The 16,033-nt window shown below is 43.2% G+C and overlaps 1 protein-coding gene across 1 annotated transcript in view; it reads left to right on the top strand.

Moving 5' to 3' along the window:
* Nucleotides 1–533: 533 nt before the first annotated feature.
* PPP2R3A (protein phosphatase 2 regulatory subunit B''alpha) overlaps nt 534–16,033 on the top strand; it is a 69,600-nt gene continuing 54,100 nt past the window's right edge. The window contains exons 1-2 of the mRNA XM_084846847.1: nt 534–828; nt 11,363–13,783. Coding sequence (XP_084702973.1) covers nt 11,843–13,783 — 1,941 coding nt within the window. The 5' untranslated portion in view covers nt 534–828; nt 11,363–11,842. The remainder of the gene's footprint in view (nt 829–11,362; nt 13,784–16,033) is intronic.

The raw sequence follows: 16,033 nt of genomic DNA on the forward strand, positions 1-16,033 counted from the left end.
AGATGGGTGCGGTGAGCACAACTATGAGCCAAATATTGTGGGGCGGGTACATTTTGTATGGGAAGAGCCCTGGAGTCAAAAGAGACAGGAAACTGCAGCGGGCATTTCAGAGATGCCAGACCTAAGGGTTCCATTACCTTGACTCAATGTGCCACAGTCATGTGGTTTAAAAGTGGATAATAAAACGCTGCGTTGTTTTTCTTTCCTTTCTGGTTTCTTGACTCAAGAACTGCCACAATCCTTTTCAAACTTTCCTCTGCAACAAAGAGCGCGCTTCAAGCTGAACTCCACATTTCTGTTATCGAGGGCGTTGGCCTTTTGTTTCAAACGCCCACCTAAGAGCCTGAACTCCGAAAGAACTGCCTGCCTAATTCCCCGGGCCCTCAGGGGCGGTTGGCCGTGGCCCGTCCTTTGGCCGGGACAGGCAACGAGGACCGGGGCTCAGTTGCCCTTGGCGAAATCTTTATACCCTCCTCCCTCCCTCCCGCCGCCTGGCGCCCAAGGAGACACGAGCGCCGCGGGACGCTTGAAGCGCAGTTTCAGGCGGGAGGCGGCCCCGCCGCGCGCGGCTCCCGCCTCGGAGTCGGGCAGCGTCCTGCCGCGCTGTACCCGTGCGCCGGCCCTCCCTCGGCGGGGAACTGACGCCGCCTTCGCCTCTCTTTCCTCACCTCCCCATCCCCGCTTCAGCGCGCTCTGCGGGCGCCCCCTTCGTCGTGCGGAAGGGACAGGAAAAGAGGCACAGCCTCCCTCCGCCAGAGGGTGGAGGCAGGAGGAGGGTCGAATCCGAAGAGCGCCCCAGGATGGAAGAGGGAGTCGCCTCGGCGGCGGGTAGGTGCTGCGCTACGCCCCGGCCGCCTCAGACACCGACGGCCCCTGTTTATTATTCGCTGCTCCCAGCTAACTGAATTAGAAAGTGAGGCAGAAAAGGCGGCCGGCCGCGGTCTGACTGGAAACCATGCTGCGTTTTAGATGGGGCAGGGGGCGGAGAGAGCTTAGAAGGGGACGAGGGAGCGGCTGGGGACGAAGTAAGAGGCACCTCAGGAATGTCTAACGCGGTTAGCAGCTACTGGGGACAGCTGAGGCGCCCATGTCCACAGAGAGAACGGGTGACACAGCCGAGGCTCAGCGGGGGCACCAGAGCTGCTTCTGCCTCGTAGCGCGGCGGCGGCGGCAAGGGGCGGGGGAGGGTCGGTTTGCCCCTCGGTCTATTTATTTCTGGGTTCAGCTGCCCCAGATGACCGTCGCCCGCAATTTCACCTCACTTCTGCCCGACTTTGTAGACTTTATATAGACAGTTACTGCAGTTGCTGAAGTTAAGTTACGGTCAAATACCCCGCCTTTCCCCTTAGGGAACTTGGGCAGAAGTGGTGTGCCACCCGCCTGAAATATCTTCTGAGTCACTTGTAGCAGCACGAATCTCTCCATGCCACAGAATTAACGAGTTAATGCTAGCAGTTCCTTGATGCTTGTGACTTGAATAAACGATGCAAGCCCTCTTGTCAGAGACCCAGTTGACTGTCTTGCTGGAGTGGGTCGCAATAAGCAGGCCATGGGCTTCTCTTGTTTTCCAGGCCTTAAGTGCTACTAGAGTGAGACAGAAAAGTGCTAGGTGCTGTACAGTAACAGGGGTAGGCAGAAGATACATCTCCAGATGTTTGGGACTTCAACTCCCAGCATTCCTGATTGTTGGCCTTGCTGCCAGGGGCTTATGGGAGTTGAAGTCCAAAAAATCTGGAGATCTACATTGTGCCCACCCCTGCTGTACAGGACACAGTAGCCCGGATGGAGAGGACAGGTGAGCCATCAGAGGCAGCAGCAACCATCACTTGCCCAGTCCTTGCTGTGCTTGGAAAAAGAAAGGCAGAGCAATTGTGCAGAGACGTCTGCTTCTACAAGGAGAATTGCTTACTCTCATTTACTGGGCAGCCTGGTGGGAAGGATTGGTCCTATAGTGCTTCCTAGAGAGAAAGTGCAAGAAGCTGCTTATACTCACCCTCTCTCTCTGGGTGATGCAGCACAGAAAGTTACTCATAAAAGGAGTAGTTATCTCATCCTCTCACCTGCTCACCTGCATTTTCCTTCTGGGTGGTGCAGTAGTGGGGCCCAATAAACCCAGTGCTCCCCACTATGCTAACCAATGAAAGAGGGCAAGTCAGCGAGTAATTTTCTTTACAGGAGTAGCCACTACCTCCTTGAAATTACTCAGCACTGCCTTCAGAGGGGATTTCCTGCAGATTGGGAGTGTTCTGAGGTCATTCATGGCACATGACGTCGTGGCCATTGAGCTGCCAACCAGCAGCTTCCATCTTGAAAAGCTGCATTATTGGAAAGTCATTTTAGTCCATTTTTTTAAGTTAAAACAGCTTCTAGGCGGTTCCACTGCAGTGTACTGCATTTCTCCACAGTAACTCCTGGGCATGCCTTTGTGACCTGACTGTGGCTTGGCAGTGACATGGTCAAGGGGTGGGGCTGCCCCTTCTCCCCCTTCACTCATTTTCCCCGTTGGCACTACTATCCCCAGGGAGAGTAGCTAGAGTAACTAGCCTGATTTTCCGACTCATCAAAACACTACTGTGCTCTTTCGAGCCTTCAGAATTGTGCTGCACTTCCTTTTTGCCAGTGGGAGTAACTAGCCTCCGTTTCCTCATTGAAAGCCATGATTATGTTCTTCTCTGATGTTTGCATTTCTTTGCTTCTCTAATGTTGTGTTAATTTGCTTCTCCGATGCCGTGTTACTTAGCTTCTCTGATATTTGCTTTACTTCTGCACTTGTCTGATCCTTGCATTACTTCGTCATTTCTCTGATGTTTGTGTTACTTTGCTTCTCTGATGCTTGCAGTAAAAATGGCTTGGAAGCTATAACTCGGTAACTTTGCTGGAATGGGGCAAAATTGGGGTGGTGGGATGCTCTCATGGGGAGCCTTCAGATGCTGCACTGGATAATGTGGGATTTTGGCTTCTCCATGGAAAAGCGAGCAAACAGGGAGCTTATACTCTTTCCTTTGGTGTTAAGCAAATGAACATTGGCACTTTATAAAAGTAGCAACCTATCGTGGTATCAGGATCACGAGAGCAGAGAAGCCTGTCATTCTGAGCAGGTAGAAGTGGCCAGAGAAGGAGAAAGGGGGGTTAGAGCTATAACTACCTGACTGTTTGGTAGTATGGGGCTTATTTGTGCTGGTAGGGTACTCTCATGGGGAGCAAGTATCTAGCCTGCCTTTTGTCATTCATAAAAGTGCTACAGCACTGTTTTTAGCCTTCAGAATTGTTAATTAGTTACTCTTCATTCATAATAATGTAGTAGCAGGGGGGAGCCTGGACAGGGACGACAACAAGCCTCTCTCATTGGTTGAGCAGCCCCTGCTGGGTTGATGACCTTCAGTTCTATTCTGCCCACTTGACCCGGAAGTATGTTGATCCCAAGTGCTGTGTGACCCATGAAAAGTAGAGTTTTAGGTACAGTATACTCCACTTGTCTGGCTTCGTGTGTCCCTAACGGAACAAAGCTGATTTCCTGAAAATGCATAGAATACCCTGATGTGCTTCTCCTTCTGTTGTTGTGTAGATGGCCCATTGGCAACAAGGATTTTGAAGTGATGGTTGATGGCAATGCACTGCCTCTGATACCTCATTAGTCCCCTCCCTCTAGAAGGCTCTACCTGTTTGCACACCTTCTCTCTTTGGGTGGTGCAGCAAAAAGGATTAGGACATTCAGAGGGAGCAAGTGAGCAAAAGGAGGCAGCGACTGCACCTTGGAGAAACGGGCACCTCGTTCTCTTACTTGCTCACTCGTTTGCTCTCACAAGGCAACATGATTGGGAGGACTGGTCATGTTGGGCCCAATCTTCAGCCCTGCACCACCAAGAGAAAAAGAGTGCAGGCAAGCAACTGGGAAGATGAAGTGGCTGTTTCTTCCTTGACCAACTTTCTATGCTGCACTGCCCAGAGAGAGAAGGCAAGTGAGCTGGCAGAGAAGGCAGCACCATGGGCCCAGTTCCAAAGAGGATGAGCAAGAGGGAGGGAGGAGCAGCTACACTCTTCTCTTGCTTGCACACTCCCCCCACAAGTAGCAGAGCTCAGTGTCCTAGGAGGTTTACTCGGGGGGGGGGGGGGCTTCCAGCCTCTGATACAGGACAGGTGAAGGGAGGAGAAGTTACTATTTACTGTTTGTGATTAACTTTCCATACCAGCAACGGTTGCTGATTGGATGCTCTTCCTTCAAAATAAAAGTCATAGTGTTCAGCATACTTTTCTAATAGTGGTGCTTAACATAATGTGTAGTTTAGTAGGACGGACCTAGCTAGCAGTGGGAGATGACATAGGGCAGAACCAGCTGTATGTGTCTTGCATACTCCACTATCAAATAAAGGCAGTTCCAGAATAAAACACATACACAAAATTGTGCTAGAGAGAGCTGGATCCAGATCCAGGAGACAAGTTGGTTAAAGTGTACCGCTTCCATGGACTCATTTAAAGGCTCTGGAGAATTGTTTTTCAGCTTTTAAGGACCTACCTGACCAGGTTCTTGTGAGGAGATTTTAATAAAAACCATATATTAAAATTGCAAATTAAAAGTGATCCATTACTGGAACTGTATTTTTAATTGTATTATATGTGAGCCATCCTGGAATATTTTTTCAATGAAGGGTGGTATTCAAATATTTTAAATTACATAAATAAGTACTAACCCTATACCAACCTCCCAGGGCACTGCAACCTTCTGGGGAGGCCCTGCTGTCTGTGCTGCAGCCTACAGATTTCTGTTTGGAAGCAACACAGAGATGGGCCTTCTCTGTGGTGGTGCCCACCCTGTGGAATGATTTCCCCCCTGGTCAGGCCTCAATGCTGGTATGTTTTAGGTATTTACTTGAAACCGGATATTTTTATTTTAGCTTTTCCCTAGTCATCACTTGTCTTTGAATCAGTGTCTAATATGGTGCTATTTATTGTTTCCTTTTGTAAAATGCCTTGGGATTTGTGAAACTTAGAAGTGGTAAAGATATATTGCTAACAACAACAACAAGTGGCTGTGGTGGTAGTAGTAGTAAAAAAAAAGTAGTAGCTGTCATTCTGGTGCGAGAGGCATTTAGTTACTCAGTGGGGGACATGGAACAGCAGCATATGTTTACGGTATGTTCCAGGAGAGGGAAGCATTAAGATGCCACACTCATTTCATTTTAAAACATAAGTTCACAATATAAGCGTCATTGTAAGACCTGCTGTGTAGTCAGCAACAGCATTTCTTATGGTAATGGCTTTTGACAAAACAGTTTAAAAGTGAAAATGTCTTGTGGCTGCAATGACCTCCTGTCTACATATTCTGAGTCAGAGATTATTAGTAGACAAGCATACCTCACTGCTGATCTCAGCATTTTCTTGTACCACTCAGTGTTATATTTTGTGCAATTTTCAGCTTTGGACATGGACTGAAAAATGACTGGGATTCCATGCTGTAATATAGGTTGCCTAGTAGCTTGATGCAATTGCTATATGGGGTAGGGCTTTTAGGCCTATACTGTGCTTTTTTCACAAATGCATGATGGATTTTAAATTATTTAGCTACATCAATGCAAACCTGCAGAGGAAGGGAAATTTGGTAATTTTCCTCTAAATGTATTCTGTTAAAATGTGAACTGTAATATGGCATTAAAAATGTAATCTGAGATTCTAGGGAACAGAAAATGGTAGTGTCACAGAAGTGCAAATATCCTGGGCAGGTGTACAACAGCTGTTTTACATCCTTGTGTCTTGTATAAATGCTTAGGTAAAGTTATAGGGAACTGACTTAAATTAAACCAGTTTAATATGCTTAAACTAATTTTAAATGCATTTGGTTAAATTGATTTACCTGTTAACTGATTATATTTGTAGCCTACCCTATTTCATGGTTACTACTGCAGAGAGGATTATAGAACTGTATGCAATGAGAAAAGTTCTTAGCCATAGCCTTCCACATAATTTACCTGATTGGAGAGCATGTGGTAGCAGTAAGTGGTGTACTTTTCAACACTCGTAAAATTTTGTGTGAGACAGGAAATCAGTTGTTTGAATTATTTCCCACATATTTTGTTACAGTACAGATGAGTAAGGAATGGCATGTCCTAAATGTGTATTTCTCCCATGAACTATAGTAACTGATAACATGATGGAATTGTAGTGTTTGAAGGGACCTAATGGTCGATAGTTTGTTTAATCAATAGAATGCTGAGTTTGTATGTTGCTTGTATAAATACCCTGATATTACACAAAGGACTATTTATTCTTCTTTCAACTTCCTGTGATAGTTCTTAATGAAGGTAACAAAAACTGGATCTATAAACCCAGTGTACAAAGCACTTCCTTTGAAACATGTATCTTATATCATAGTTTCTGTTATCATATAGCATCTGTCTGAATCCCATAATTTCTGCTTCCCCCAAAAAGAGCTGCTTTTTAATTAAATACAAAATATAACATTAAAATAGTGTTATAGGAAACAAAGTACTGCATGGGGAAATCAAGGAGGGGAACAGAATTAAAGCTGTCCATGTCACTGTAATTCACCTGCCTTAGTGAATTATAATAGTTGTTCTCTCCCCACCCTGGGTTTGGACATATGCCTCATCCAATTGTAACTAAATTAATCAGGTTGATGTTAAGGAGTTCCGTGTGCTGAGGTTTTGTGTTGAATATAACTATCGTGTCTGGAACTTGTGTTTGGTATGTTATAGAACTGGGAAGATATGAAGCAAATTGGGCAAGGGTGTACTGAGAGAGTGGTGTCTGGGTTCAGATCAGGAAGAATAGGTCATTTGTTCTGAGTCTGGAAAGAAGTGCTTGAGTCAAGCTTGGGAAATTAGGAGTTGTGTCACACGTCAAGGACCCAGTGTTCACACAGCACAGTGGTTTTTAAACAGTGCTTCTATAAAGTCTGGTATTCCTTGGAAGCTTACTTGGTGGTTCTTTGATGAGAAGATGTGTAATGACAGCAAAGCTGCCCAAAAGTCAGTTTATCCTCTATTACCTGTCTTTCTCTGAAATGTTTAGCTGCCAGTGAAAAATGTGTCTCCCAAGGAAAAAGGAATTTATATATCCCAAAAGGTATGCATGCATTCCTGCCTAGAGCCTTAGAACAAAGGGTTGAGCCAAGTGTTCCTTAGGAATTTTCAGACTGCTAGTTTGCATGGGGCCATGCTAGGGATGTCCGGCTCAAGTTCAGTGACCGCACTATCTGGCTATCAGGGACATTAAGATCTTTCCTGTATAGTTCTTCTGTGTATTCTTTCCACCTCTTCTTAATCTCAAAGTGGGCCTTAGGAAGCATTAGTAACAACAAAGCTAGTGGAGATGACAGTATTCCAGCTGAGCTATTTAAAATCCTAAAAGATGATGCTGTTAAAGTGCTGCATTCAATATGCCAACAAATTTGGAACACTCAACAATGGCCGCAAGACTGGAAAAGGTCAGTTTACATTCCAATTCCAAAGAAGGGCAACGCCAAAGAGTGTTCAAACTACCGCACAATTGCGCTCATTTCACATGCCAGCAAGGTGATGCTCAAAATCCTACAAGCTAGGCTTCAGCAGTATGCGAACCAAGAACTACCGGAAGTACAAGCGGGGTTTAGAAGAGGCAGAGGAACTAGAGATCAAATTGCCAACATTCGCTGCATCATGGAGAAAGCAAGAGAATTCCAGAAAAACGTCTATTTCTGCTTCATTGACTACGCTAAATCCTTTGATTGTGTGGATCACAACAAACTGTGGCAAATTCTTAAAGTGATGGGAGTACCAGACCACCTTACCTGTCTCCTGAGAAACCTGTACGAGGGTCAAGAAGCAACAGTAAGAACCAGACATGGAACAACCGAGTGGTAAAAAATTGGGAAAGGAGTACGACAAGGCTGCATATTGTCACCCTGCTTATTTAACTTATATGCAGAGTACATCATGAGAAATGCCGGGTTGGATGAATCAGAGGTCGGAATTAAGATTGCTGGGAGAATTATCAACAACCTCCGATACGCAGACGATACCACCCTAATGGCAGAAAGCGAAGAGGATCTCAAGAGCCTCTTGTTGAGGGTGAAAAAGGAGAGTGCAAAAGCTGGTTTGAAACTCAACATTAAAAAAACGAAGACCATGGCATCTGGCCCCATCACTTCCTGGCATATAGAAGGGGAAGAAATGGAAGCAGTGACAGATTTTACTTTCTTGGGCTCCAAGATCACCACAGATGGTGACTGTAGTCATGAAATTAAAAGACGCTTGCTCCTTGGGAGGAAAGCTATGGCAAACGTAGACAGCATAGTAAGAAGCAGAGACATCACCTTGTCGACAAAGGTCCGTCTAATCAAAGCTATGGTTTTCCCAGTAGTAACGTATGGCTGTGAGAGCTGGACTATAAGGAAGGCTGAGCACCGAAGAATTGATGCTTTCGAACTGTGGTGCAGGAGAAGACTCTTACGAGTCCCCTGGACTGCAAGGAGGTCAAATCAGTCCATCCTAAAGGAAATCAACCCTGAGTGCTCATTGGAAGGACAGATACTGAAGCTGAAGCTCAAATATTTTGGCCACCTAATGCGAAGAGAAAACTCCCTGGAAAAGACCCTGATGCTGGGAAAGACTGAAGGCAAAAGTAGAAGGGGACGGCAGAGGATGAGATGGCTAGATAGCATCACCGATGCAATGAATATGAACTTGAGCACGCTCCGGGAGAGAGCGCAGGACAGGAAGGCCTGGCGTGCTATGGTCCATGTGGTCATGAAGAGTCGGACATGATTGAACGACTGAACAGCAACAACAACAAAATGCTAGGGATGTCCGAGAATTCCGCCATGGACTCCATTGAGGCCAGATTCTTTTGAATCCAGCCTCCGGAGTCCGTGGTGGAACAGGTCCGCCTACCTCCGCCTCCCGCTGGACCTGCGTGGAGCTGGATCCTCCTCGCCGGCTGGCTCTCTATAGCACGCGATACGGCTTCCATTTCCGTGCCGTATCGCTGAGCACTCACTGCAGGAAGGGATCTGGATGCAAATGGCATCCGCTATGCCATTTGCAGCTGTAAAGGTCTTAGATTAAGCTAAATGCAGCAGTAAATGGCTGCATTTAGGTCAATCTAACAGCTTTACGGCTGCAAATGACATCCACTACACCATGGGCATCCCTGTGTTTTCATGCGATAGGGTACGCATTTGTATTTACATAGATATTTGCGTAGCCTATTGCGTGAAAAAACAGGGACGCAAATGGCGTAGCAGACACCATTTGCATCCAGATCCCTTCCTGCAGTGAGTGCTCAGCGATATGGCACGGCAATGGCAGCTGTACCGCTTGCTGTATGGAGCTGGCCAGCAGCTCCGCAGAGTCGCTGTAGTGCTGGCCAGCAAGGATTCCGGGGGGGGATCGCCTCCCCGCCCCCCCGGACTGGCAGGTAGGGAATTCGTACATCCCTAGCCATGCTTGCTTATACAAATGTGGTCTAGTGGTTTATTTTCATATTTTCAAGTTACTTTACCAGAATGTCTAAAATCCACATGTCAACACTACCAGCTAATAAGGCAAATTTGGTGTCTCAGCATGCAAGGAAGACATGTGTTCACATCAATAAATTCCCAAACTCATATCTCAATTTCTTGACTTGGATAGCATACCACCTCTGCTTCTTTCTCTTGCTCTCTGCCTAGAAAAAGGTAGCACACTTGAGTCTGCCTACAGAGAAAAAATTAAGGGTGATCTTTGTACATTTTAGTGGTTATATTGAGGGCTGGAGAGGTATATACGTAATCCAGGCTTGTATTTAAGCACTAACCAGAAAGCCATAGGTGACCAACAATTCCATACAGATGTGTGTAAAGAATTCAGGGCAGGCTACTGAGTGGGACTGAAGACTAGGGACACATCTCTCCATTCCTCCTCCACCAGTCTGGAGGAACCCCATCCCCTTGGCTCTGTCCCTCCTTACATGACGCTGTGATCCTCCAAGATGTCTCCTGCACTAAATGCCCTTTGTTCCATTTTTAAATAGATTGCAGATCATAAGCTATCAAATTGCCCCGTTGTGTTCCGCTTCAGTTTCCTCCATGAAAAGAGCAAAAGTGGCAAGAAGAGGAGCGAGATCAATGAAAGATAATGGAAGACTCAGATACAGGGAGAAGGAGGGGGAAGGGGAAAAGGAAGCAAGTGAAAAAGGGAGTCGTTGGGCATTTCTACACCAGCCTAAAATCCTGCATTTAAAACGGGGCTTTCTGCTTTCGTTTTAAATGCAGGATCACCACTGACTCCCTTTACACGCGCTTCCTTCCCCTCCCTTCCCCCTCCTTCTCCCTGTATCTGAGTCTTCCATGATCTTTCATTGATCTCGCTCCTCTTCTTGCCGTTTTAAGTCATAGAATCATAGAATAGTAGGGTTGGAAGGGGCCTACAAGGCCATCGAGCCCAACCCCCTGCTCAATGCCTGACAGATGGCTGTCCAGCCTCCATGAAGCAATTATTTGCATTGGGAGGAAATCCCCCATTGGCACTATGTGTATTAGCTGTGATTATCTATACATTGATTCATGTCCACACTAGGAAGTAGCAACTGCTATTGTGGTCCACTGAGATCAATCAAACATAGGTCTGTGGTCTTTGTAACCTGCTCCAGATTTTGGAGGATGTGTTTTAAAACTGTACTTTATCATTATTTTGACTGCACAGGCTTTTCCATAAATACAAATGCTCTTTGTATTTCTTGTAAGCACCTTCATGTCACAGGGTTCCACAGGGTCCCAGTCCTATTAATGTTAGACATTTGTTGGACAGTTTCAGTTCAAGGTATGGCAGTATAAAGCTCTAGTTTTATTTTTCATAGATATTTTTATATTGATGTGTGCTTGGTGGATTTTATCAGCTTGGCCCCAGATTGACAAAATAGGACAAGTTAGTTCCAACTTTTTAAAGACATATTAATTTCATTGGGACTCATGCTGTGTAGCCATGCTGTATACATTTTAATTTTATTTTAAAATGTTTAAATAGACACATAGACTCTTGTTATTTATTGCAGAAATAGTTGCTTTAATATTTTGGGATAAATAATGTATTGTTTTTGTAGGGTCATTAGATGCAGCAAAATGTGAAAGACTTATGATTTAACAATATCTCTAACATGTGAAAACCACATCATAGTCATCAGAAAGGCTACAGAGATTACTTATGGAGTTTTAAAGGAACTGAGGCTGCAATCATAAATGCACTTACTAGGGAGTAAGTCCCATTGAACACAACGGGACTTCTGAGTAAACATGGACAGGATTGCACTGAGATAATCTCTGCATAAAACATAAAGTAATAGCTGAAGTCTGAGTTGAAAATGATTTTACTAACTCTATTTGTAATTGCAGGTATCTTCCACATCAATGGAAGAGTTGGATCACTCAAGAACACTACATGCCTTTTCCTTCTCAATGGTATCTGACACTCAAAGCAGCAAATCTGGACACAGTATTCAAGAGAAAATGATTCCTTCCTTTTTCTTCAAGTTGATTGATGTTCTATAATTCTGACTCTAATATTCATTAAAATTAAGAGAAGGGGCAATCTTTCATCAGTATGGCACTCTTGGTGTGGGATACAACTTTTCAATATTTCAGTAAATAAAATATAACAAGTGTACCTTAAAGCAGCCTTACACATTACACTGGTCATGTTAACTTTCTCATAGATACCTATACTAGACTTGTTGACTGTAGAATTTAGCCAGCGCATTGCTTTTATCATGTTGTAAGATTTTCTTAGACAACAGAATCACCCAGGAACGTACGTGTGTGATTTGAAGGGTGGTAATGTGATTGCTAATAGTGCAGCCAATTAAAATTCACATTATGGCAGCAACATATAGGCGTGTGGTAACAACAGTGAATTGTTACAGCAGTGTTGTGATAGATCGTAGACTTCAGCATGCTGTGCATTATTGCACTGGAGCATGTCGGGTATTTAAGCAAGGCGTTATGTGCATAGTGGCCCACCACAGTGTTTGTGCAGCTCTAATTAAGGTCCCCACACCAAATCTTAGAAATTCAGACCTGACTCACAGGCTTTCAATGCCTGAAAATTCCTTTGTTTTGTCTGGGGATGAAGATTTTAACCAAATCCTTCCTAGTAATCCAAGATTCAAAAAGGGGTCTTCCGTTCAAAGCACTGGAAGTCTGAAAGATATCACTGGAGAAGCCATAAACCTTGCTAGCGGGAAAATAAAAGAATTTTCATTTGAAAAACTCAGAAACTCTTCCAGTCAAGTGAGCTATAGGAAGGGAAGAAAAGTTAAGTCAGACCCATTCAACAGAAGGTCACTAGACTTTGACTTGATCTATGGGCATTTCAGCAACGATGAAAATTCCCCCCCTCCCTTTGGCCTGTCACATCATTCCTCACCTGAGGAGAAATGGCAGGTCAGCAGCACCTCAGCAGAGGGAAATGTGAATTCTACAGTTCCCTTACCTATGCAGACTTTCTCTGAAGATAGTTTTATCGCACAGATTTTGGAAAAGCACAAGCTGGATGGTTCTTCCAGTGGAGATATTAAGGTGTGCTTGGACATCTTGCTGAAATGCTCAGAGGACTTGAAGAAGTGTACTGATATAATAAAGCAGTGCATCAGGAAGAAATCTTCAGGTAGTGTCAGTGGAGGAAATGGTAATGACCCCTTGGCCAATTCTGAAATGATTTATATGAATTTAATGACAAGATTTTCTTCTTACCTTAAAAAACTGCCTTTTGAATTTAGACAGCCTGGGCTTACTGAACCTGGTGATATGGTAGAACTGATTAACAGTTTGTCTGCTTTGCAGCAGTCTCATTTCTCCCCAATATTTGGCAATGAACAGCCACCTAGATATGAGGATGTTGTATCCTCCCCATCCTCTATGACAAGGCAGTCTCTCACTATAGACTTACAAGGTAGCCAGAATAGTGTTGATACAAATACCTCAGAAAATCCAACCCAAACCCCCACTGTAATTTTTTCTTCAAATGCTTTGCATGTCAACAACCAGCAGGACAATTTAGGATCTAGAAATGATGCTTGTGCACTACCTCGGTTACTATCTTTAAATCCGTCAGACTGCATTTCTCCCACAGAAACTCTGTACATTGTGGAAGAATCAGACAGAGAAAAGGAATTAGGCAGTGTATTGAGTGCTAAGAATAGAGGAATATGGGAGAATTCAGAAAGCAGCCAGCAGAGAGCTGAAAGGGCAGATCCTGCTGTAGATCGTATTAAAATATCACCTACTGTAGTACATCCTGTAACACTGGCCCAAACCTTCACCCCAGCAACCTCCGGCAGTCAAGGCTTTGATGGTCCTGTTCATCTTTCTAAAGGAGATACCAGAAAAAACAATCAAGAAGAGATAGACAAACTTCTGTTGGATTTGGAGCATTTTTCACAGAAAATGGAGACTACTCTGAGAGAGACTTCCACTAAGCAAAGTGATCCTGCAAGTTTGAAGGATATTAGTCTAACTCTTGAAAATAAAGGTAAAGCTTGTTCACCTGCAGAGAAAAGTGCTTCTTCCTCTTTATCAAAACTCATAGAATCCAATGGTCATAAAATAGAGGAAGAAGACAAAACCCTTTTATTACGTATCCTGGAGAGTATTGAAGATTTTGCTCAAGAACTAGTAGAATTCCAAATGGGCAAAGGACGCTTATCAAAAGAGAAGGAAGTGATGCACATTCTTCAAGAAACTTTGTCTACTCCATCCAACACCGCTACCAAAGAATCTGTCCCCGGGCAAATTCAGCAGATGCCAGAGGCTATCAAGGTAAGATTGCAGAACTTTTCACAACAGATAGGGACCATTCGCACATGATGAATTTCCTACCTGATTATTACTTTTGCATAAAACACTATACCCTATGTGTATGCTTTTATCTTTCACTCCATAACATATACTGTGGGAATTTGCCACCAGTTCAGACTTCCCATTGTGTATTTACATGGCAAAATAGACATACATTTGTCATGCATGAAAGTGTAGAGGCTGTCTACAGATAATAGTTTTTAAGATACTTGGAGGTGGTATTGTAGAGCTCTCATTGTCCATAAAGTACATGTTCACTGTTTATTGTCCTGCCACAGTCCTAGTAAAACCAAATTTGTAGGTTTTTGTAGTGTTTCAAGGCAGATCTTGGAAAACTTGAAATGGCTTCCAGAAGCGTCAGCATTGCTACAATAGATGTATGTTCAGTTTGGTATGTTTATTGCGAGCTTCAGTAGAATAATGTCTGTTACGAGTGCCCATGTCCTCTGTGACCAGAGCACTTTTGGAATGGTTTTAAAATACATTTTTAATTATTTTAGCACATGCAAAAGCAAATGCATAACCACGTATGAGCACAAATTTTTAAAAAGAAAAATGCAGTTCTTTAGGGTTGAAACTGACTAGACTAGAAGTTGCTTACTAGGTTCTGGTGTAGTCCATTTAACATCTCTGTTGAATGGTATGAGAACAAAGGAAGTGGCTGGAATTAGAAAAAATGAGTGAACATGTTTTTTCCCCCTGAAAATTCTTCCCTCATCCTCTCTTCCTCTATTGTGTTTATATAGTCATCAAGCTAGTGGTTCGGAATTAGGATTCACACCTCAAAGCATGATGGGGAAAGTTGCTTCCAGAGCTCAATAATAATTGCCTGAATACAGTCACAATTTCCTATATGGAAATAATGGATTTTGGAAATTAATCACATGTGGTGTAGCTGTTCCAAAACACAGGGATGTTTTTAAAACACATGAAATGGAAGTGGTATGTATGAAGAATAAAAGAAGTCATAATTCAGTTTTTATTTCTAAAAATGGATGTAATATAGTGTTCATTTGAAACTAAATTTGCTTCTCATATTTGCCTCCTGTTCTTGGTGAGGTCCTTGCTAGCAGTATCAGTATTTCCTCTGACTCCTGTTGTGGGAACCTTTTTTTAACAGGAAAGGAAACAAAATCCTATTGACGAATATGATATTTAGGATTTCTAGAATGAACACTTGCAAAATCTGCACTTTGCCAGTCTTATATGAACCTAAATAAATTATCTGAATACCAAAGCCTCAACTGTTGATATTTCCATTCCTGATCTGATTGAGAAACCACATGCCTTTATCATCCTGCCCACACATTCTTGGAGCAAGTGTTTTGGCACCAACTCTACTATCCTTCCTGGAACAGTTAAATAATAACATGTGGGAATGAGTTTTCTGTCTTCTCCCAGATCAGGGTGCCAGTATGATAGAGTCTAGAATCTCAGTTTGCTCTGGGACTCATGCAATCTGTAATTACAGGCAGTCAAATTCCTTGTGAGTTGTAAAACACAGCTTTGATATATACAGTAGCAGCAATAGCTGTTAATCTGTGGGGTTTCAGCAAAGCTTATTTTTAGGGTTAAAGGTCAAGTTTTGAGAAGAGTATCTACAGTTAACACTTTCCAAACTGTTTCACCTTCTTGAGGATTTTCATAATCTGATGATTTATTGATGTCATACAGAGAGGGGTTAGGTTTTTATCTGCTGTTATTAGCATAATTATCAGCTTTTGCTTGAAAATTTAAAGGTACAGCAAATATAAACACAAGTAATGAAATATTTAGATGTTTTCAAAACATGCTTAAAGAACTGTGCTATTATGCTTGAATCAATTATCCAAGACTGTCTGGTACTTGTAAAAATAGCCATGTGCAGCACAATCTTAATCACATTTATTAAGTAGCAAGTCCCATTGAACTCAATACAATTTATTTCTGAGTAAACAAGTTTGGAATTCACAGTTAATGAATGTGTATGGAAAATACTTCATAACCAGCCAATTATTTTTTTCCTAGTATACATCCTTTGACTTTAAGGAAACGGCTAATTTTTCCCTAATAAGAAAGAAAAGCAAACAATTAAAGGAGCCCCAACTATTTTAGTGCATAGTTCAAATTAGAGAAATATGTGCTCTTATAATGGACATATAACCCAATTCTTCACACAGGTCTGAGCTACAGCATATGTCTTTACTTGCAGCTGAAGCTAGTGGCTGTAAG

This window comes from Heloderma suspectum, chromosome 3 (genome assembly GCF_057233095.1).
Source record: "Heloderma suspectum isolate Gila_16-S chromosome 3, 16-S_ref, whole genome shotgun sequence".
Taxonomy (NCBI): domain Eukaryota; kingdom Metazoa; phylum Chordata; class Lepidosauria; order Squamata; family Helodermatidae; genus Heloderma; species Heloderma suspectum.